Source organism: Magnolia sinica, chromosome 18 (genome assembly GCF_029962835.1).
Source record: "Magnolia sinica isolate HGM2019 chromosome 18, MsV1, whole genome shotgun sequence".
In the NCBI taxonomy this organism is placed as follows: Eukaryota; Viridiplantae; Streptophyta; class Magnoliopsida; order Magnoliales; family Magnoliaceae; genus Magnolia; species Magnolia sinica.
This window is the reverse complement of record NC_080590.1, coordinates 2373509-2397737: the sequence shown is the minus strand read 5'-3', so window position 1 is coordinate 2397737 and position 24229 is coordinate 2373509. Positions and strand designations below refer to the sequence as shown.

Genomic DNA, 24229 nt, shown 5'->3' with positions numbered 1-24229 from the left:
GGGATGACCGTGAAATGCATGGGAATGATCATGAATTGATGCGATTTGAGCGCGAAATGCATGCAAATGACCGTGAAGTGAAGGGAATTGACCGCGAAATGCCTCGAAACGACCGTGAATCAACACGGAATTGTTTGGGACGACCGTGAAATGCATGAGAATGATCATGGTTTGAAGCGATTTGAGCGCGAAATGCATGCAAATGACCGTGAAGTGAAGGGAATTGACCACGAAATGCCTCGAAACGACCGTGAATCAACACGGAATTGTTTGGGATGACCGTGAAATGCATGGGAATGATCATGGTTTGAAGCGATTTGACCATGAAATGCATGCAAATGACCGTGAAGTGAAGGGGAATTGACCGCGAAATGTCTTGAAATGACCGTAAATCAACACGAAATTGTTTGGGATGACCGTGAAATGCATGAGAATGATCATGGTTTGAAGCGATTTGAGCGCGAAATGCATGCAAATGACCGTGAAGTGAAGGGAATTGACCGCGAAATGCCTCAAAACGACCGTGAATCAACACGAAATTGTTTGGGATGACCGCGAAATGCATGGGAATGATCATGGTTTGAAGCGATTTGACCGAGAAATGCATGCAAATGACCATGAAGTGAGGGGAATTGACCACGAAATGCCTCGAAACGACCGTGAATCAACACGAAATTGTTTTGGATGACCGCGAAATGCATGGGAATGATCATGGTTTGAAGTGATTTGATGGCGAAATGCATGCGAATGGCCGTGAAGTGAGGGAATTGACGCGAAATGCCTCGAAACCGACGTGAATCAACACAGAATTGTTTGGGATGACCGTGAAATGCATGAGAATGATCATGGTTTGAAGCGATTTGAGCGCGAAATGCATGCAAATGACCGTGAAGTGAAGGGAATTGACCGCGAAATGCCTTGAAACGACCGTGAATCAACACGGAATTGTTTTGGATGATCGCGAAGTGTATGGGAATGATCATGGTTTGAAGCGATTTGAGCGCGAAATGCATGCAAATGAACGTGAAGTGAAGGGAATTGACCGCGAAATGTCTCGAAACGACCGTGAATCAACACGAAAATGTTTGGGATGACCGTGAAATGCATGGGAATGATCATGGTTTGAAGCGATTTGATCGCGAAATGCATGCAAATGACCGTGAAGTGAAGGGAATTGACCGCGAAATGCCTCGAAACGACCGTAAATCAACACGGAATTGTTTGGGATGACCGTGAAATGCATGGGAATGATCATGGTTTGAAGCGATTTGAGCGCGAAATGCATGCAAATGACCGTGAAGTGAAGGGAATTGACCACGAAATGCCTCGAAACGACCGTGAATCAACACAGAATTGTTTGCGATGACCGCGAAATGCATGGGAATGATCATGGTTTGAAGCGATTTGACCGCGAAATGCATGCAAATGACCGTGAAGTGAGGGGAATTGACCGCAAAATGCCTCGAAACGACCGTGAATCAACACGAAATTGTTTTGGATGACCGTGAAATGCATGGGAATGATCATGGTTTGAAGCGATTTGACTGCAAAATGCATGCAAATGACCGTGAAGTGAGGGGAATTGACCGCGAAATGCCTCGAAACGACCGTGAATCAACACGGAATTGTTTGGGATGACCGTGAAATGCATGAGAATGATCATGGTTTGAAGCAATTTGAGCGCGAAATGCATGCAAATGACCATGAAGTGAAGGGAATTGACCGCGAAATGCCTTGAAACGACCGTGAATCAACACGGAATTGTTTTGGATGATCGCGAAGTGTATGGGAATGATCATGGTTTGAAGCGATTTGAGCGCGAAATGCATGCAAATGACCGTGAAGTGAAGGGAATTGACCGCGAAATGTCTCGAAACGACCGTGAATCAACACGAAAATGTTTGGGATGACCGTGAAATGCATGGGAATGATCATGGTTTGAAGCAATTTGATCGCGAAATGCATGCAAATGACCGTGAAGTGAAGGGAATTGACCATGAAATGCCTCGAAACGACCGTAAATCAACACGGAATTGTTTGGTATGACCGTGAAATGCATGAGAATGATCATGGTTTGAAGCGAATTGACCGCGAAATGCATGCAACTGACCGTGAAGTGAAGGGAATTGACCGCGAAATGCCTCGAAACAACCGTGAATCAACACGAAATAGTTTGGGATGACTGTGAAATGCATGGGAATGATCATGGTTTGAAGCGATTTGAGCGCGAAATGCATGCAAATGACCGTGAAGAGAAGGGAATTGACTGTGAAATGCATGGAAATGACTGTGAATCAAAACAGGATCACTGGGATTGACCATGAAATGCATGGAATTGATCGTGAAGTAAATGAAATGAATGAAATTGGCCGCGAACTGATTGAAATTGACCGCGAAGTGAATGAAATGGATTTTCGACCATAGATCTAATGGAATCTTGAAAAATAACCAGGTTGGTTGGCTAAAGTAGCTTCTCCTACCCCAAAATCATATAGGGTACGTCAAGTAACTAATTTTGGTTTAGGAGATATTCTTGTTAAATGAATAAAGAAATAAATGAAAAAAAGAGAGAAATTTTTTTTATATGCTTATATATACATATTTATATAAATATGTATTAGAGAAAATTGTAGGTAGAATAAATTTATCCATGTAAAAAAAAAAAATAAATAAAAAAATAAAAAAAATTCATAAACCGGCACAAACTACAGTTATGGCTACGGTTATAATCCGTAGCTATTGGTCATATCATCTTCGATACATATCGAATACTCTTCGATATGTATCGAAAATTGCAGGATTTTTGAGGCAAACTCGCTGGACAGTTCTGGACCTTTTCCGATTAATCGAAAGACCTTCGATACATATGAAAGGACATATCGAAGCGGCAAGGGCTACGACTGTGGCTACGGTTATAATCCATAGCTATAGAAAACACCGTAGCCATAAGTTCCTGGCGTATTTATTTATTATTATTTTATTTTTTACTTTTGTAATCCCCACCGCTTTTTGTGGGTCCTATGATGAGGTATGTGTTATATCCAAACCGTCCATATATTGGACGAACTCGTATTAAGGCTTGAGATGAAAAATGAGACAGATCTAGCTATCAAGTGGACCACACTGTAAAAGGCTGTGGAGGATTGAAGGTCTACCATTGAAAACCTTTTAGGGGTCATGGAAGTTTTGGATCATTATGAAATTTTTTTCCCTCTTCATCCAGGCTTTTGTGACCTTATGAATAGATTGGATGGAAAATAAATGTTATGGTGGGCCCTACAAAATTTTTAACGGTGAAAATCAATTTTCCCGTTGCTCTTTGTGGTGTGGTCCAGTTGATCTTTGGATATGATTTTTTTTTTTTGATAATGCTCCCAAAAGATCTCGAAATATGGATGAACGTTGTGGATATAATAAATATGTAACTGTGGGGCCCATGTAACTTTGATATCTTTTGAACCGTTTGTACAACTCGGAGTTCGAGGAGTGTCAGCGCTCGTCTTCGAGCACCACCGATCCGCTTGACGGAACAAGCAGGGGCATTTTCGACCTTTGGCAAGCCATCCGTACAGCTGGGTCGTATTCTCGCAAAGGAAAATGAAGTGGGCTTAGTCTCCTAAATGGGCCATAAAGGGGTCGTACAGTCGTAAATTTCTCTTTCAAACAATGGTCTCTATGTCAGCTAAAATTTGTAAGGTAAGTACCATTCTGTTTAGGTGATCTTTGGGGCATGGTGCATCCATAGTGTGGTCCTAACTGATGGTTGTTGTTGATGCTAAAAACTGGTACGTCCTCCGACGAACCTTTCACCTGCACAAGAAGGAGACAAAGGAGACCCTGGCTAGATCCGGGGACCCTCCGATGCTAAAGTCGGGGACATGATCATTTAGAAGGGTTCTTAGGGAGAGTTTTTACGTACTTTTTATCTTAGAGATCTTCTGTACTTATAGGAAGGGGAGGATCCCATCGTGCCAGGATTCTTCTCCTGATATCTTAGAAATACGGCATCAATCCATTTTAGGCCTCTATTCGATTCCGATATCTTCGAGATCAGGGATCCTTTTACTAGATTTTCGGAAAGGTATTTTGAGAATGTGTTTTACTTTACACCGTCTCTACCTTGCTCGGATCGGGCTTGGCCAACTCTACTGGTGAGTGAGTATCGGCTGGCTATAAAGGGTAGAGCTACTTGCCTTCTTATGTCTTTTTTTTTCAACGTCCGAAAACTTTAATTACCAAAGTAGATTTTTAAGGTACGGAAAGAGAGTTTTAGACAAAAGTATGAGTAGAGGTCTAGTTTGGTAAAATAAGTTTTGTTCAAATTGAATTTTAAAAAAAAAAAAAAAGAAGAAGAAGCAAAGTGGTACCTTAGGTCCATAGTATAAAATCACCGTTAACAATCAAGCTCCGTGGGGTCTCCTTGATATGTATACCACGTACGCTACATTCATTAGTTTGGACAACTCATGTTACGACCTGAGCCCACCAAAACTCTAGAGGGCCACAGAAAAGGGAAACAATACTCGGAATGGGGACAACCATCATAGAGCTTCCCAAGGCCACCATGTTTGTATATGCTATCCTACCCGTTCATCAGGTGGGTCACTGGGATGAAGAGACATCCAACTATCCTAGTCCAAAATTCAGTTCAACATGGTATAAGGGAATGATTTAGTTGTGGTTTACATTTTTCTTATGGTGTGGCCCACGTAATTTCTGTATCGACCCATTTACCTAACAGAACATTTTCTGACCCGAGCCTGACCACTGCAAATTGATTGGGCCAGTTGATCTGAGGAACACAGGCTATGGTGACCGTCCATTTTCAAGCAAAAGATCGTCAATTTTCAAATGGTCTCAATAATTCAATTTAAGAATTTTTTTTTTTTTTTTGGTTTATCCACCATTCAAGTTGAGACTCATTGTATGAACAGCTTGGATCATTGGAAGATTACCCAGATTGCTACAACATGCCAAGCATTCAAAATTCAGTTTCCCAAAGCCCATTTTGAGATGCTAAGGTTTATGGAAAGTCGGAAACACTTAAAGAAGAAGGAAGGAGAGAGAGAGAGAGAGAGAGAGAGAGAGAGAGAGAGAGAGAGAGAGAGAGAGAGAGAGAGAGAGAGAGAGAGCAAAAAGAAAACTACCCAAGTGGTTTTTATTTTTATTAAATTTCTAGTCGAAAATCACTACAAACTAGTCGATCAACATCTCTCCATATACTTGTCCAGGATATCTTCTCAAAAACAGGAACATGCGGCAATTGCTACACAAACAAGAGCAAACATATATGAAATTTGTAGCATGGGAGCACCAGAAAATGGTGGTGATACAATCGGGTCCCTTGTGCCACTTCCTCCAGTAGGAGAAATCGGGGGTGCAACCGAAGCGGATGGTGAGTGCGATGGGGGAGCCAAAACTGATGGTGGCGATACTGGAACCGGTGAAGGCAATACTGGCACAGGTGAATTCAACGTAGGAGATGGAGCCGGCGACGGGGATGGCCCACCAAATATACAACTACTAAGTGAAGGAGTAGAAATCCCACATGCAGATGGAAGGGTGAGAACCTTAGTGAGATTCAATGCAATGCCGAAATCACTAATGGCTATCTTGAGGACCTCACATAAGCACGTAGGGCTGTCCTTTACCACGCTCCTAAGCCCATCACAACATGAGCCTTCAGGCTTAGAAACCATGCTCCCGTTCTCCGTGAAGGTTATGCAATCACTAAAGCTGCCGAGCGGGCCAGTCACACAAGTGATGGACGGAGATGGTGCTTGGGAGGCACCATTCACCATGACCCATGTGGCCAAAACACAAAATAACCATGTAAGTTTCCCCATGGTTTGAAGATGAAGGGGTGCTACAAAACTTCAAAAGAAAGGTGTGTTGTAATCAGGGGTTTTTGGGCTCATGTCTTTTAGGATTCCTTTTTTACAAGCATTCATATAGAGCTATTGGTTTTTGAGTCAACAAACATCTCTTTCTTGATCCCATTAATTTTGTGGAAATTATATAACGAAGCAATACATGGTATGGACTTCTGTTCCGCCTCAATGTTTGAAAAAGTCCACCGGTCCACACTTTTGTGGCTATATGTTCCAAACAGGTCAAACGGGTCGGGCTACAGGAATCCCCTGTAACCCTAAGCTCTTTGGGGCTTCTTGATGTCTGTAATACATTCACTCCATCCATCCACCCATCCGTTTCACCGACATGATCTAAAAAATCAGACATATCCAAATTTTGGTTGGGTTTGAGGCCACCAAAGTTTTGGATCACACTGATAGTTGTGTATTTACGAAAATCTACCGACCTTTTGTTCTATTTTCAGAGACGCATAAATAAATATTTAGGAAAAGTCAAGTCCATTTAAAAATATGGTCTAAAAGTAATATATTTGACTTTGACTAATGATTTTAAAAGTAACATGAGGTTAAGGTATCTGAAAGACCATTTTGCCTGTATTGCCAATCAGTTGGACCCCAATTTTTGGGGCTTAGTTTAAACATACAAAGTGATCCATACCATTTATTTTCTAAGGCCATCTCACGGAATGATCAGCAGTGTCCCAGTAATGTTTCATTGGTGTTCATCACCCAAAGTTGGTTTTATTATTATGAGCCACTTCTGGCTTAGATTTGACTGATTTTTTGTGTGAAGCCATAATATGAGTTGGCAAAGTAAGAGGGGGAGGGGAGTAGATCTTACACACACATAATGGTGGGGCCCACTCAAAGGGCAAGGGCCTACTAGATGTAGTTTAAATGTTGTGGGTCAGGTCATGTCGGTCTCTAATATGGCTTATTCTATATAGGAGGGCCTAATATGAGATGTGAAAGTGATAGCCAGGTAAGATCATGCATGTACATAATGGTAGGGCCCACTCAATAGTGATTTACACACATCAATAAAACACTTTATATTGATAAAGAGAATAAATATATTCAAAAGTAGTTGCTATGAAAGTAATTGAAAAAAAAACAAAAAAAAAGGTATAACTTATTTTACTTCTGATTATATAATATACAATAATAGAAAATAGAAGAACATTTGACAATCACTCTGCTCGTGCATCACTCGGTTCATACAATCTTTCGTAGAAAAGAACATAAAATACTTATAAATTAAAACATGAGATGAGCACCCAAGTAACAAAATCAATACTAAAGCCAACGAAGTAAGGGCACCGCGATGCACATGAGCGCATGTGGGGGGAGGCGTTCACCCTATGCAAACCTCAAACTTGAAACCAAAAGGTGTACAAATATGAAACTAAACATGAATTATGGAATGGGTGGCTAAACAAATCTCAAACTGAACAGACATATGTAAATCTCAAACCCAAAACCAACAACCATACAAGTATAAATACAAACTAAAACCTGAAATGAGCAGTCAAATAAATTTAAAACTGAAGAGACATGTAGAGATTGAGAGAGAGAGAGAGAGAGAGAGAGAGAGAGAGAGTCGCTAAGACGATTCGAGAGGGAGGAGGATCGGATCACAAAAACCTAATTTTCCTCCATATTTATATGTGGGGAGTAACTTGACCTTAAAAAAATACAGTCCTCATACCATATGCATATTACACGGTCATAGAAGGTAAATGGTAATACAATAACAACTGCCAAAAGATAGGCGGCCTCCTCCAAATACGCCAAAATAGGTGTGTATTTTAAAAAAAGGCCAAAAGGTAAGCTGATTTCTGTAAATAGATATTTTATTTTTAAATTTTTTTACCCACGCACTCACACCACGGCTAGATTTCACCACAATGGGTACTCAAAGCTATGATCTCATGTTGAAACTTTTGTGAGTCTACCAGCCAGCATAAGTAAGACCCCAGTGGGAAGAACCTTATAAGCTGGTTGGATGGCATATGAACATCATGGTGGTCCGGTGTAAGGTTTCAAGGGTGAGCATTGCCATTTCCATTTCCATTTCCATTTCACACGTTTCCTTTGTGTCTTCCTTAAGTTTTTGATATTCCTCAAGTTTGGGCTCATGTCCCGCAATAAGCTGGTGAAACAGACATACGGAATGGCGATAACCTAGAAATCAAGATGAGCCCCATAGAGCTTAGGATCACAGAGGATGTTACAGGAAGTGGCATCCAAGGCCGGACTCTTATGTTAGTTTTACATCATGGGGTGTATTGGAGTGAATTTTCTGAAGGTAGAAAAAGTATTGAAAAAAGGTCTTGTATGGTATTTTTATGTTTATTTGTTCTTTGAAATTCTTTGTATAAATTAATATATATTAAGCTTCCTTTTATCTCTGTTCAAATTTGGACCACTCACTATTTTAAATTCGATGGTTTGGATTGCTTGATTAATGTAACTTTGAGGTGAGACGCCGGACTCACCCAAGACTGTGGCCCCTTACCATGGGACCCACCTTGATATATGTATTTTATATCCACGCCGTCCATCCGTTTTTCCAGATCATTTTAGGGCACTATCTAAAAAATGAAGTAGATCCAATTATCAGGTGTACCATACCATAGGAAACAGTGGTGATTGACCATTAATGGGCAACAAAAGTTTTGGATCAAACTGATATTTGTTTTTTACCTTCATCCAGGCTTACGTTACTTTATCAACGGATTAGATGATAAATAAAAACTACGGGAATATTAAGGTACGCCCTAATAAGTTTTTAATGATAGTGTGTTCAATCACAACTATTTCCTATGGTGTCGTCCACCCAATAATCGGATCTGCTTCGTTTTTGGGATATCTGGAAAATTGGTGGACCATGTTCAGAAATAGAAGATTTCCTCCAGACTCATTGTATTGAAAACCTTGATATGGCCTTTCTCTTGATTTTTATGTGAGTCCGCTCTTGAAACTCCCCAGGAGCCAAACCTGGCTTTGGGTCAGGCTTAGAGCCGCTAGCTTGGGCCTTGTATGCATGGCCCAATCATTTTTTAAGGTAGGGCTTGGGCTCCAGTCACATTTAACCCGCCCAGCTAGACCTAGCCTAGCCCAAACCCCACTGTCTGTATATGTACATGTGTCACATCTTACAAAATGCCATTTTGGCGAAACAGATGCGCAGCATGGATATAAGACATACATCACGGCAGGCCCCACAGTCAGGGATCCACGCAAGCTTCATCCAGCATTGTGGGGGCAATGTGGTCTGTGTACTACATCCAACCCATCCAAAAGGTGCAATCCACCGTGATGATCAAATGCCCCAGAAATTAGGCTCCAAGTATCAGGTGGACCACAGGTGGAATTGAAGATTTTTGGGAGATGCATGTTTTCTGTGTCCCACTTGATGATTGGATCCACATGATGTTTTGGTTGTATGATAATCATGGTGGGGTCCACCTGTTTAATGGGCTGGATGTCATAAACACACATAGACCCCCGAAATCTCTATCACAATGAGGAGGCCCTGAGTCAGTTTGTACCAGTGGGGTCCTGGTTAAGCAATCCAGTTGATGAACCTGGCCCATGAAAACTGCTAGAATGATATCAACTCTTCAACTTGTAAACAGTCACATTCAACATAATAAGTACAAACATTGGATGGCTAGGAGCTTCTTATCTGGGAGATTTATAGGGTATGATCCACCCAAGCTCTAAGTCCCATCATATGAATGGCACAGATCACAGCCTATTTTCAAAACTGAAAACCTGAGAAGACTACATCCGATATTTATCGGCAGTTCATCGGAGTTGTATCAGCAATAGGCAATTTACAGAGAGTACATAACACATAATAGCTCTTTACCCTCCAACATTACCTTACATTTGAAAGATCATCTGATCCTCTTCCCTTGAGACACAAAGATGATACACCAGCGCCTCTTTTCGTGTTAAAATCACAACGAACCGGAGGTATATATATCTTGCATCTTTACTCCATCAAGAACATAGGATTCAAAAGAAAATCTGCAGAGAAGAAAGCCCAAGTGATCATACAAGATTGAACAACATTTGCATATTTCCCCGGAGGGGAGGCCGCAAAGTCAAGTGAACTGCCGCCTGTTGTAAGTGTCCTCGGGCACAAAGACTGTTTGGAGGTTCTGAGGCGGGATATGTGGGGTCCCCATTGCGATGCCTTGATTGTTTTGTGGGCCCCAAGGCTCTATGCTCTTAGCCGATGATAGAGTGATGTAATAGATGATTCCGAGAGAAATGCTTGCAAGGGACAATACTGCCCCACCAGCGAAAACCCCAGCCTTGACGACAAAACAGTAGTTGCCAAAGTACATCTTCTCTTCACCATGTTGGTCATTCAGTGCAGCGCCCGTTAGCAGCAGGAGAAATGCTATTATAAAAGTGACCCTGTATGAAAAGAAAGCCTGTTTTCAGAAATGAGCTGCTGCGAGGAGTGCTCTATTTTAAAACTAGTGTATGGATGGGGGGAAAAAAAAAACTCTATTCAAACCCACATGAATTCAGAGCATAGTAGTAAATTTCAGTCGCTCGGCTCAAATCTTGATCAAGTCAACTCGACTCAGCAAGATTTCAGGCTGAGATACAATGAAACTTAATTATGAGAGTGGTTCGGTCGCCAAGTGGACTCAATGACTCGGTCAACTCAGTGTCACTTGCCATGACTCAAACTGAGTAACTCACTTGAAAAGAATTTTGGGGGTTTGAACCGGAGACCTCTCTCAGAGGTAACAACACCACTAACCAGCACGCCAAGGTTGCTGTGACTGCTGTCCACCCTCTTTTTCTTTTTCTTTTTTAATCTTTTTAAAAAATAAAAATAAATTATCCATATACAACCACGTAAAATAATTATAAAATTTTATTAAGTTAATTAGTATATATCAAATCGAGTCAAGACTCATCCAAGTCTGCGAGTCAACCGGACTCAACTGAACATCGAATCAAGTCAAGTACTCAAGTTTTTTAAGTATGGTTCAGAGTGGAGCAGAAAGGCGATCATGCAATTTGTATTCATACAGTTGGAGAACATAAGCATTGTCATGATCATCATCATCTAAAGCCTTCTCGCAACTAATGGGGCATGCTAGTTCTAGAATTTTAGACTGAACATAACCACCCATTTTCCCTTTTGGGAAACTGAATTTTAGACTTCAATTTCGAATCATTGAAAGTCCGAACCAATTTTCTCCCAAGGTAATTGTTGGCAATTTATGGAAGAGGAAAATAGCAAGCACAACGATGTCAATAAATGAGAAACAAGGGAGGGGGAAAATGCATGATGAAGTGAAAATCTTCATTCGAAGATGCTTCACAAATTTACGTTCCATTTCAGGTTTTCATGTTACTCTTGATTCTTAAACAAAGAAAGTAGCATATGCATTTCTGAGAAAAAGGTGAAAGCCTCAAAAGAACAAATACTTGCATCGAAATAAGCAGCAAATCCTACAAAGCATACATACACGGAACACAAGTAGGAAAAGATATAGGGGATGACCATGCATGGAGCACTAGGGCTGTACACAAACCGGGCTAGCCCGGTTAACTCGCTCGACTCGGCCCGAAAAAGCTCGACTCGGCCCGACCCAGAACTGAGTTCGGGCCGGGATAGGCCATTTTCTTCAGCCCGAAACTGAGTTCGGGCCGAGTTCAAATATGTCCCAGTTCTGCCCGACTCGACTCGGCCCAACCCGGCCCTATATATATATATATATATATTCTAAATCCTTATCCTAATCATTTGAGACAGAGAAGTGAGAACGCCGTCCGTCCCTTTGTAGATGGAGCAGGCCCGAAATTGGCCCGAACTCGCCCGATTGCTGACCGGGCCGAGTTCGGGCTGGACATGTTGGCCCGGTGACCGGGCCGGGCCGGGTTTGGGCTGGGTTTGAGAGGTGACCCGGCCGGGCTAGGGTGAGCCCAGTTCGACTCGGTTCGGCCCGATGTACACCCCTATGGAGCACCTTATATAATAGCAGGAATCTACATATTGTATGCATGGTGGAAACCCGTGTATTGTTTCCGTGGCACACCAATCCAGGCCACTCAAATCATGGCCAATTGTAGATGGTACATGGCCCGATGATGTAGGACGGGTAAAGGACAAGTGACAAATCAGTGGAGAGCCAGGATTGCACAACTTCAGGCTGAAGGGACCCCGATTGAGCAAAAAGGGCCTAAACGCATGCTATAGCTTCCGACAGCCATAATTTTGCAACTGGTTATCTGTTTCTTGTGTACAATATATCATTGGAAACCTACCAATGAGCTTTAGCCCTGGCCAACAACCCAAGGTTCACTTGCCAGCAAACGGCTTCACAAATTCAATTGTTTTAGAGTCAAATTAGGGTTTTAAGTTAAAAACTAACAATTTTATTTTTTTTCAGGGTTTCACGAGTCCGGTTGTGGTAGTCATCTAAGGGTTGTTTACAACTTTTGTTAAGAATAGACATATTTTTATTATTTTTAATAATTTTTACTATTTCAGGAAAGTGTCCTATTTTGAGTCAAATTAGGAATCTAGGGCTGCTTTTGCTTATATAAGCACATCAAATACGTTGTACTCAACACTTCCATCAATAATATCAATTTTGTTCTCATTTTTATAGATGTCTCTCTCCTTGTGGATTCAAGGGCTACTTTCGAAAAGAGATCTCTTCTCTTCTATCCACTCACCTACCACATTACCCAAAAATCGCATTTGATCGGATGACCCTAACCATTTGATCTCATCCGCTGAATTCGGTCTTCCAACTGTGCATTTATGGTCCACACTAGGCCCATGATTTGAGAGGTTTGGATGTACACGTTCAAGTGGCTGAGACACCACACCATTGCCAGCCCCAAAGAAATATATCCATAATTTGACCATCTAATTGATAACACAACAAATGCAGGCAACTATGATCTGTAAACCAAGCATCGGTAATAAAATTCTTATCCAACCAAATTATCGACGTTTAGTCTAGGAAGTAATTACCAAGAAACGACAAAGCAGATCAGTGCTATTGACCAATTGGCCGTCGAAGGATGCGGGTTTCTCTTGCAACAGACACACCGAGCTGCAGTGTTAATAATCACTTGTGCTACCATAAGAGCCACTCCTGCAGTTACTCCAAGGGGTAGAGCTGGGCTCCTTGGATATGTGCATGTGCCAAGTGGAGACAGTTTAACATCAGAAACCTGCAAGATTAAGAAGCCACAACAATTCAAACAAGATCACGAATACCATCTAAGACACAGATGACAAAGCTAGAACATAAAGCAGGTGTTTCTTCTCCACCAATGCATCAGAGGTCCAGATGGTTCAAGGCAAGAAAATCAGTGGAAATCCAAACCACGGAATAAAAGTCATAACAGTCTTGCATCTCAATTTATTGGATTCAAACAAATTCAACTGTGGAAGGACGGCCAAAGGCACATGCCAAGACACCATATTTCTATCATACATGTGAATATGTGACACAGTCGACAAATTAGGATTTAGGACTAGACTTTTGTGGTATGTGTATGAATGCATCATATTGTTATTGCTACGTTTGAACATTGTATGCAATAATTATGATTGGAGAACAATAACAACAACAAACAACCAAACAACATGATCTTAAAAAGGGGACCCCACAAGCATAGGACAGCCAAACCCAGCTTAGGAAGGCTGTATGCTAGATGTACTGAACTACATTAGGAATTACAACCTATATTTGCGAAATTGCCATAATTATCTTTATCATAATACACCATATATTCTCAAAAACACATCAGGCTCACCGTACAAATATCATCATTTACATCATGGCAGATGCAGGTGAATCTTTATTTCAGATGATTATCCATAAGTAAATAAAATAAAATGGTTTCACCATTCTTACGCGTATGTTGGCAACAGCTACTCGATTGTGGGCCTTGCTTGTGGGTGTGTTTTGATTTAGCATCAAATCGACATGCAATAGTCAATGTAACGAAATGGAAATAACCAAAACTGCAACTAATTCCGTACTCGTATTGAGGGACTTGAGTTCCAAGTTTCAAGTTGCACTTGAAAGGAACACAAGTGCAATTTAAGGCAACTTCCTTGCTATGAGTAGGAAGCATCATTATTTTTGCCATTCCTCTTGATTAAACTGAATGTTAACGATTAAATCTACTTGTACATCCAAACACAGCCTAATGCTCCCCCCATTTAGACATAATCACATAGGAACTTAATATGAGAGGATTCATTAGATTCAATTCAATTTGCTCGTCAATAGTGTTTCGTCTTTCAACTTTGCACCATTTAATTCCGTTTTGGTAGTGATTAATGATGAAATGGTTCCTTTATTAACTCCAGTAGACGGACTGCCTAATTCCCAAGTGAAATTGTTGGGATGCAAGTCATCAACATCACCAATATAGCTATTTGGGGTCAGCCTTACTAATCCTGTTTCACCAATTAGTTTGAAACAGGAATTCTTGTGATTGCTTGGCAAAAGTTCAAGGACGGTCCACCTACATAACATCAATCCTCTACCTGGGGGTTCAGGGTCAAGCTAGCACATCACTTCTAAGCAAATTCCAACAAGTTAATGGGACACAAATGAAAAAGGAAAAGAAACACTAAGCAGGATCCAGGAGTGAGATGGAAGAGAACTCCACAACAGTATATTCTAACTCGATGCAACTCAAACAACCATTTGTTCCAGTCCAGTTAATGTCACCAAATTTCCTTCAATTCAAACAGGTGAAGGGCTTGCATAGCTTAAGACCCTATGGGGGACACTGCTGCTATAGTATCTCTAACTCAGATTTCTCCAATGACTCATGTAAGAGGAATTTTGAGTTGCAGATATTTCCTGAACATAACTTTAAGATAGTGAAGACAGCTTTTAAGCAAATTCCAACAAGTTAATGTGACACAAATGAAAAAAGAAAAGAAACACTAAGCAAGATTAAGGAGTGAGATGGAAGAGAACACAACAGTATGCGCTAACCCAATGCAACTCTAAAAACTGTTTGTTCCAGTTCAGTTACTGTCACCGAGCCTTCTTCAATTCAAACAGGTGAAGGCCTTGCATAGCTTAAGACCCTATAGGGGGTACTACTGCTATAGTAGCTCTAACTCAGATTTCTCCAATTACTCATCTAAGAGGAGTTTGAGTTGCAGATATTTCCTAATTATAACTTTAAGATAGTGCAGGCAGCTATCCTCGACATGGCTATTGTATAATACCTGGGAATATCAACACATGAATCACCTTTTTCTAAGGTTCCAAAGTTCTGTACATATCACGGTGCCAGAGCCCAGCAATAGTTAATTTTCAAAAACTGGAAGCAAGGGTTTGATGACCAACTCAAAGACTACTTCGATCTTAGAGATAATGATAAGTGAAACGATATTAGTGTTCATACAAGAGACTGATATTCCATCAATTTCATCTCCATGTTTTGAGCATGATAATTGATTTTATTTTATTTTCTTTCTTTTGTCTTTTCTTTTTTGGTGTGGTTGGATATATGCAAACCAAATATTTTAAGTTAACCATGATACCTTCCCTAAAGAAGACATGGATCAAGCTAAAACTTTTGCAGTTTGGTTGAACTAGTTTATAGCAAGATCTGGTTTTTCTTTTCCATAGAAACATGGATAACATCTGTTCCCAGTAGGACGAGTTATTGGCAATGTAAGTACTGGGATCTTCTTAAATCTTCAGCTTAGTTGCTCTGACAATTCAGGAAGACTGAAATGCACATACCATCTTTGTAGCCTTCTCTGACAATTTGACAAAATCATCAATCTTCATTTTCATTGGTTTCCACTTTTGAGATCCTTACAGATCGCAAGGTAGCATGTAAAATTTTAAGATAAGCAAATCTGCAGAATCTAATTGTCTGGAGAAAACCTACATTCTACACATTTTGATTCATCATCGTCGTCGTCATCTTCTACGCCTTATCCCAACTAACTGGGGTTGGCAACATGAATCCTTTTCCGCCATTACAATCTAATTCTACAAATTTTGATTATTAACTGTAATGTATTTAGCAAAGAAGAATGCATGCAGGTTCAGAATCCAAATGTTATGAATAAGGTCTAAAACATGTAATAAGGCCATGCTAAATGAAGACAAGTATAAAATGCACTACCTCTAAAGAAACCCAAAAAATATTTTAAAAAATGATATAAAACAACCCAACCACTACACCCAATGAAATGACTGGAATGTCTCCTATGAGAAGAATTTACTATGCAATTCCAGTGGAAAATAGGCAGCAATCATGTGCTTCTTCTTCTTCTACTTTTTCTTTTTCCTTTTTTTCAAGTTATGTCTATAAGAAATTCAGGATTCTGTTGCTCCCATCCACAATAAGCTGATGATACCATTTTGTTCGGGTCAGGGGCAGACAAGAGACGATATGATGTAGAGCAGGCCACAGACGTATTCTTGGCACAGCTGGGCCGAAATAAGCCCAAATGAGAGCGGATGTAGTCCATTAAATCCGGGCCCAGTCCTACGTAGGGCATGACGTAACTGAGCCCCAGGGTTGTTCAGATCGACTTCTGGATAGGGAGAAATTGCCGTTCGAAGTTTGGACCGTAAATCAGCCATAACTTTTGACCCGGGTATCGTCACAGAACGCACGAGCTATTGATCTTTATGTAGCAGGCCAGCCGGGTTCAACCAACCCCATAGCAGGTTACATTTGTCTGTTTCACGAGAAAACACACCCTTCCGGTTCAAAATTGTGGTTTTAGGGAAAAAATAATAATACTATTTTTAGTAAATTTTAATTTTGCCATATCTCCTTCGTTTTAGAGGTTTGGATCTCTGTCTTTTTTTGAAATTGATTGTAATCATGCCAGGAATGCTCTAGTAAGGTTAATTTAGGACTTTCAATTTTTGAAAAAAAAAAAAGTTACTATTTTGGGTAATTTCTGTTCTAGTCGAATTAGGACTTCAATTAGGGTTTGAGTCGTTTGTATAAGTAGTGTAATCGCACATTCCAGATTATTATTCAATAATACAATTTCAAATTTCCCCCCTTTTTTTTAATCTCGTGGATTCAAGGTTTTACCTACTTGAGGAAGACGGTGATCTTCTTCTCATTGTTTCCAACTCTTCCATGCGTCACAATTGGATTCAAATTTGTGCTTTGATGCTGATGCAGGACATGAAAATTAAATAGGATATGCAAGATTTCAGGCTTTAAAAAAAAAAAAAAAAAAAACTTTATTAAAAAGAAGAGAAGAGAAACAACAGAAGGAGAGAGAGAGAGACTAAAGAAAGAACAACAAAGCAAGAAAGAGAAGGCCAGGACTGCTGAGATAGCAGACAAACCCTAAAAGCCTAGAACGCTAAAATCGAAAAACTTTAAATCCTTAACATTAGAAGCCCATTCGATCACCAACTTTTTGGCCCTAGATCCCACCACCTTAGCGGACGAGGAAACGTCATTAAAACAATGATCATTTCTTTCCTCCTAGACGGCCCACCAGATCGCAATAATGGCCATTCGCCAAATGGTAGACTTGACCTTCCCTACTTTGAACCCATTCCAAGAAGAGAGCAGGCTGGCCGCTGATTCAGGAACACACCAACTTGCTGAAAATATCTAACAAAACTCGACCCGAATTTTGGACGTGAACGAACAATAAACCAACAGGTGGTTAACCGATTCAGCTTCACACATATAGCATAAGCAAACGTTAACAATCTGCATGCCTCTCTTGACCAAATTATCCACCATAAGAATTCTGTTGCGACCAGCTAGCCAAGCAAAACAGATGAACTGAGGAGGGATCGGATACTTCCAACTGAAGAAAAACTTGTGCTGATACCACTTGATGCAAGAAAAGATAAGTCCTGAGAAACAAAATGAAATTATTGTTGGTGAAGCGAGGGATGAAAACATCAATCACCATTGGTGCTAGGGTTTCTTAGAAGGGAAACCCAGGTAAAGCTACCTGGAAGGGCAATGGGCAACCACATAATAAGCCCCATCAACACACACCAACCTACTTTTGCAGGAAGAATGATTTTCATTCATAGAATTTTGAATCTTAGCTTCATTCTCTATACATCTTTTTATAATCAAGCCAATGTAACCCTATGTTCTTATTGCAATTAGGTTCAGAAGGCTTATCTGCATTTTCATCCATATTTCTTATGTGAACTCTCTTTCATTTAAGCTTTGTTACAATTATTTACAGGAAGAGGCAGTTTGCAGTGGTTGAAAATCCTGGTTTTTGGAACTGGACATTTACTTTAAAGGATAGTGATGGGAACGTGCTTGCTGAGATTGATCGTGACTGGAGGGGCATCGGCTTTGAGGTTGTCTCTTTTCCTTCAGTGAATAGTGTTTAGCATGTGAGGTAATTTGTATTGGCTGTGAAATACGTGTGATGCCAATGCTACCTGTTGCACATCTACATTCCTAGTTATTGTGCTTTCTGGTTGCACTCTTAGAGGTCTTTTGGGGTTGGTTGAATGGGGCTGCTCTGATCCAATCCAACAGGATGGGCCCTGGCCATTTTGTTTTTATAGGAAGATGGAAGGAAAGAGATTGGAAAATGGCATCCTTTTAATGAGATTCCATCCTCAACTGTTTGGAGTCAGAGTGGTTTGAAATTTGAATTCTCGTCATCATAGCTTTGCTAATGCAAGACGATTAACCACTTGCTCTAGTTCGAGCTGTTAGAGTATGGCGAATTAATCCCTTTATCTCATAGCCCAGGCCCCACATCTCACGGGTTATGACCTCGGCCGACCCCCCTCATGGGCTCATGGGCCCCAAATCACATGGGCCACCCACCCTGAGTGTCCCCACATCCCACGGGCTACCTCATTCGACCCCGGTGTGAAATGCCCCTGCATTAATCACCTCCGGTGAGGAGTCTCGAACACGAGACCTCCCCCGTGGGCCCCAAATCACATGGGTCACCCACCCCGAGTGTGTCCCCGCATCCCACGGTCTATCCTACTCGAGCCTGGTGTGAAAACGCCTCTGCATTATTTGCCCTAGCTATTTTGGGGTCAGCTTTACGATATGGTCTTGCCAGAAATTCCCCAGGTTCTAACTTTGAGAAGTGAACATTGCCTTCAGATTCCATTGCACGACCTCTATCTGAAATCCTTGTATGTCTTCCTCTCATCCTCCTTTCAGATGCTGCAACCCTTACCAGAGTTCTCTTCTTTAGAGACCTGGATACATTTGAATAGAAACGCCAAGACACGGTGGAATTTTACCCTTTGCACAAACGGGTGCTTACTATGTAAGCCTAAGGATTCATGTAACTTTCAAAATTGTGTTGTTTCCACAAAAATAAAAATAAAAATTGATACTTATTTTGTGTAATTGTCCTGAATTTCTTTGAAAATAAAGTATGCGCATGCTCATTTGGCAACAAAAGCTGAATGATCTAAGATAAAAGTAGCATGACAATAGAAGCAGTAAGAAGATTAGAAGCCTTCTGCTAGGAATGATCTAAGATATGATATCGATTTTCACCTTGCATTGTCTTCTGGATTGGACATTATGCACATTGGCTTCCATGTCGGTTCTGATATTAGCTTTCCTCCCAGTTAGCAGTGTTACCAGGAAACATGCCATGGGTGCTAAGTTCAAACTTTTCTAAAGTGTTCTTGTCGAGAACTCCAGAATCTAGGCAAAAGACACTTCCATAATAATTTTTTTAATGAAAATAATAAATTCATAAATAAATAAAAATTAGATAAAAAAGATTTTTTTTGGGGACAAACTCAAAGGAACTTTAAAATAACATTCATATAACTTTAATCAAAACTAATTAATAGTAGTCTAAACTAAAAAATAGTCAATTAACAAACATTGGAAATCATGCAATAATCACCTCAAGAAATAGTAGGTATTGATGATGATGATGATGAATAGTACAACGAACATCACTTGCTCCCTTCAAAGACTCAGAGAGACCCTGGCAAAAGAAATTAAAGAGCAAAAAAGAACAAAACGTGATTTTTTTATGTGGGTTGGGCACCCAATAGGAGTGAACTTAACCTAGAGAGTTAAGAGTGAGTCCATATAGTTTCTTCAACATGAAGAGAATAGAGGAAACTTGTGGGTAAGGAGCAAGAAATCTTTGGCTTGACAAAGAACTCTGCATAGAAAAAAAAAAAATGCAAGAAAACTTTACAGAGAATATGCTTAGACACCTCAGTTAAAGTATCTAAAAAATGAAAATTTTGATGACATCACTTGAACACTTTCTCAGTACAGAGTTTGAAGGTTCGTGTCGAGGAGTGTTCAAGTGTTTGGCAGGACAAAAAGCAAAGAGTAGGAAGTGTTTGGCACAAAAAATACATATATGATGACATGTGAACTCGCTGAAATTTTATGTTGATCACAGGGTTAGAACACTTCAGAAACATATCTGTAAGGAAGATGATTGGATTGCTAAATGCTTGGTGAAACAACTTTCTGCAGTTAGTGCCGTATCCATCCTCTTTGCAACCAGACTTAAAAGTCCAGTCCATATGTTGCATTGATTTCTCAGGATAATACCCACACTAAATTTCTGATTTCTATGATATTGCACCTTGCAGCTCTTCACCGATGCAGGTCAGTACGTCATCCGGTTTGGGCATGCGGATCCAATTTCTAAGACTGGGCCAGCTCATGCAGTAAGTATCAATATTAATTATGCTAATGTTGTATGTTAACTTAAGTCAATGTTTCACTAACCTTCTTGCTCTCTGTGCTTCAGATTCAAGAATTAGAAATTAGCCGCCCATTGACTCTATCAGAAAGGGCTGTGGCTGTTGCTCTTGCTGTGTCATTGGACAACGACTATTTCTCTAGGCATGGGGGTTGGTAAGACACGTATACAAAATCATAGTAGTTTATATTCAAGTGCTCTTTTGTAAATTTTGTATAATCTACTGTTCAGTTAGTACTACCATTTTCACTTTTGTCACTGTATATTTTTTTGTTCCAGTTTCTGATGATTTGATTCTTAGAAGAAACAGGGATAGTTATTACATATTCATGTATTGGTGACTCATCCATTGATTTCGATAAATAAGCTGCTTGATATGGAACTTATGTTACACTTTTCTTGACAGCATTCTCTATGTGTGCCCAGTTTGATGTAGAATGTATCAGACCTTTCATTTTTTATTTTTATTTTTTTGGGGGGGGGGGGGGGGGATGGGGGTTGGGTTCGGGGACCACTACATGCATGAGATTCATGGTCATATTATTAATTTCAGATGGCAGAGATTTTCTGTAACAAAATTTCTGTCAAAACTTACTTCTTAAAATCTGATTAGTGGGAAGATAGGGGCAAACATTGTTAAGAGGACCAGGGCTACTATTGTCCCTTTTTTGAATTTTATGATTACGTTATCTGTAGTTGTCATCCTTAAAAGGGCATTTCTGTTATTTGTATGCAAGTGATAGTTCGCTTCTTGTTCATAAGCATACTTAAAGGTGGTCTTGGGAACCCTAGTGTAGGGGTGTCTATTATTCATATTTAGAGTTTCGTTGTGCCCATACATGAGATTCCACACGTCACACCTCCACATGTGATCACATTTGCCAGCCTCGTCACATGTTTGGGACATATGAGCCATGCATTGGGTGGGCTCCACCATTCAGACCCAAACATGAGCTTCCACACGCCACACCTCCACAAGTGATCACATTTGCCAGCCTTGTCGCATGTTTTGGACATATGAGCCGTGCATTGGGGGGACCTCACCATTCAGGTCAGGTGACCCGCCTCAGGTGGTTTAACTCATCAGGTTGGCCAAATGTGCATGTTGAATGCAGACTGTTAGCGGATTTTTATTTATTTTTATTTATTTTTCTTTTTAACTATCAATTGTATTGCACGCGTGTTATCCACTTATGAGCTGATTGCCCTGCTTTTGAGCAAGGTCATCTACACGGAGGGTCCATGTGGTGCATTGCTCAGATATTCCACGTGCTGCAGAAACATGTGGGCTTTGTCAAATCTCTTTTATTCCAATCTTTGGTTAAGTGGATGATTAACAAACTGTATTTATAGTCGTCCAAAACATGTGTAGTCGTCTGTAGTTTGCTCTTTGGGTGACTTGCTTTTATTCTTATTCATATATTACCTCTAATCATCATTTGTTTAGTTGGTTTTGGTGAAACTAATCATTTGACACTTTTTTGGTCAGAAAAGTAATTTGTGGGTATATCTGATCATTCGCTTGTCTCATGTAGCTCACTTGAATCTGAAATCTCTACCAAGCAGCAAAAATGACTGTGTTCCTTGCATTTTTGTGGGGTTCATGAGATCTTTATTTTACAGGTCCCCAAAAAACTTGGGGCAAGACTCTGTGGTAGTTCACCACCATTTTGAAAATGGTGTTTACTCATCCTTCACAAAAATGGCACAATGTACAGCTATCCAAATGCATGTTGTGGATGAAGCATGGCTAGAAAAGCAAACTGACTGAGCAAACCCTAGCCATCCAATTGTTAGCTATCAAATGAATGGTTTAAAGTAGAATAGTGTGTCCAAATTCAGCTTGCAAAATAAGATGGCTATGATCATCTGCTCAATGTGAGTTTTAGGTTACCCACCACTCACAATGCTGTCAGCAATTTGAATGTCTGGATTGCCATACAATATCCATGTATACAGTGGATGAGTCACCACCATTTTTGCTCTAAAACTTGGGCTATAGCACTTCCTCAGTGGAAGCCTCACACATGTTCACTATGGATAAAATCTTCCCCCTTATTTTTACTTGGATTCTGATTACTTTAGCTAGAAGAAAGTATTAATTCCCGTCCTTCATTTTCTCAGGGGAGTCCCTTTCATTGCAGTCGGCGAATAGACAGGTGCGTGGCACACTGCTTTTGCAGTTATTCCTTTGTGCTGTTGTCTGCTTGTGTTTTTCCCAAGAATCTCCTTCACCTTTGTCCATGTAAGTTCTGTGAGAGAGTATAGGGGTTGGTTTAGCTGCTGCTGTAACAAATGCTGTTAACCAACTTGCAAGCAAAATGATCAAAATAGCGTATAACTCTACAGCATGTGATGATTGAAGGTAGTTTGTACCATCTCGGCAAAGAAACAATGTTTTTTTTTTTTTTTTTTTTTTTTTTAAAGGATAAAGAAATAATGTTATTTGTACCATCTCGGCAAAGAAACAATGTCATTGCTGAAAACGAGATTCATTTGAAGCCATTTTTTAAATACAAATGAGTGGAAAACCTTTTTAGCATCACAAATGAGTGGTTTGTAAAATGCCCGACCAAGGCAAGCTAGAAGCATCCAAACCGTGTGATTTGAGGGAATGGCCCATTCTTGTTAGTGTCCAAATAGATCAGCATTCTGGTTACATTTGTGCCATGTGTACAGTGATTACTAGCAGAAGTGCATGTGCTTCTTCAGTAGCACGCTGTTGCAAATTCTGGAATCTTCTGTTGCATGATGATACTTGTTGCGATAGTCCATCCATGGATGGTTAAAAAAAGGGGTCCACAGTCTTCATTCAACGTACAAAATTGGTGGGCCAGAGTAATTCTACAATGGGAATCTGTTTGGTAGCCGTGGCACCAAATGGGTGGCCTAGATCACCCGAATCATGCAGCAACATCATCCCCATAACGCAAATGTGAGGGATGGGGCTGTCAGTGGCCTAACCTGGTGGAGGAAAATAGTGTACTTGTTCCAACTCGGGCCCAAGCCAACCCGGTCCCGGCCCACCGGGTCTTCTCTCATCAGGGTTGTACCTTATTGAGATTTAAGGCGGGCTTCTTTTTTTTTTTTTTTTTATAAAGCTTGTTAGTACACACCAACTGTCAGTACATGCACTGTTAGCCACCCCCACTAGGGATGGATACCAAGACCTCAAGTGTTGAAACGAAGTATATCCAATCAGTCTACCAGTTGAGCTATGGATCAGGGTGTATCCGGCCTCACTTAAGGCGGGCTTCTGTCGACGTGGAGAACACGTTGAGAATCAAGGCCATGCATTAGGCTCGTCCCCCATGGACATGACGAATTCCAAGCATAAGGGATGATCATCAGGTGGGCCATGCATGTATATTGAATACAGATCGTTGGTCATTACGTTTCTAAAACAAGTGTCGCCTGCATGATGACTGTACCGGTCTGAATATTGGCCCAAGGGATGTTAACCGAGGGAAGTGGATTCGACCTCCCACACGCATGGCATCCGTGCCCTGAAGCGTCCAGTCCATCTCACGCAGTCTTCTCTATCCACGAGCAAGCACGTTTGCCATATACAGGCCCTTTCATTCCTCGGGCGGGCCACAGTGGACAAATCAAACAGATGGTTTTAGAATGAGAACCG

The 24229-nt window shown here is 40.6% G+C and overlaps 2 protein-coding genes and 1 long non-coding RNA gene across 3 annotated transcripts in view; 1 reads left to right on the top strand and 2 right to left on the bottom strand.

Moving 5' to 3' along the window:
- Window positions 1–5133: 5133 nt before the first annotated feature.
- LOC131232565 (non-specific lipid transfer protein GPI-anchored 11-like) lies at window positions 5134–6300 on the bottom strand. The gene has a single exon (XM_058228879.1). It carries the CDS (start codon window positions 5844–5846, stop codon window positions 5241–5243), a length of 606 nt encoding a protein of 201 aa, XP_058084862.1. The 5' UTR covers window positions 5847–6300; the 3' UTR covers window positions 5134–5240.
- A 3178-nt stretch (window positions 6301–9478) lies between these two features.
- LOC131232564 (protein MODIFYING WALL LIGNIN-1) overlaps window positions 9479–24229 on the bottom strand; it is an 89755-nt gene continuing 75004 nt past the window's right edge. Inside the window, exons 2-3 of the mRNA XM_058228878.1 lie at window positions 12898–13100; window positions 9479–10307 (exon numbers count right to left, since the gene is read on the bottom strand). Of these exons, the coding sequence (XP_058084861.1) occupies window positions 9989–10307; window positions 12898–13100 (522 nt within the window). The 3' untranslated portion in view covers window positions 9479–9988. The remainder of the gene's footprint in view (window positions 10308–12897; window positions 13101–24229) is intronic.
- On the top strand, window positions 17855–23097 carry LOC131232567 (uncharacterized). The gene is made up of 4 exons (XR_009164882.1): window positions 17855–18229; window positions 20480–20557; window positions 20641–20747; window positions 22717–23097. It is a non-coding gene; the product is annotated as an uncharacterized LOC131232567 (long non-coding RNA).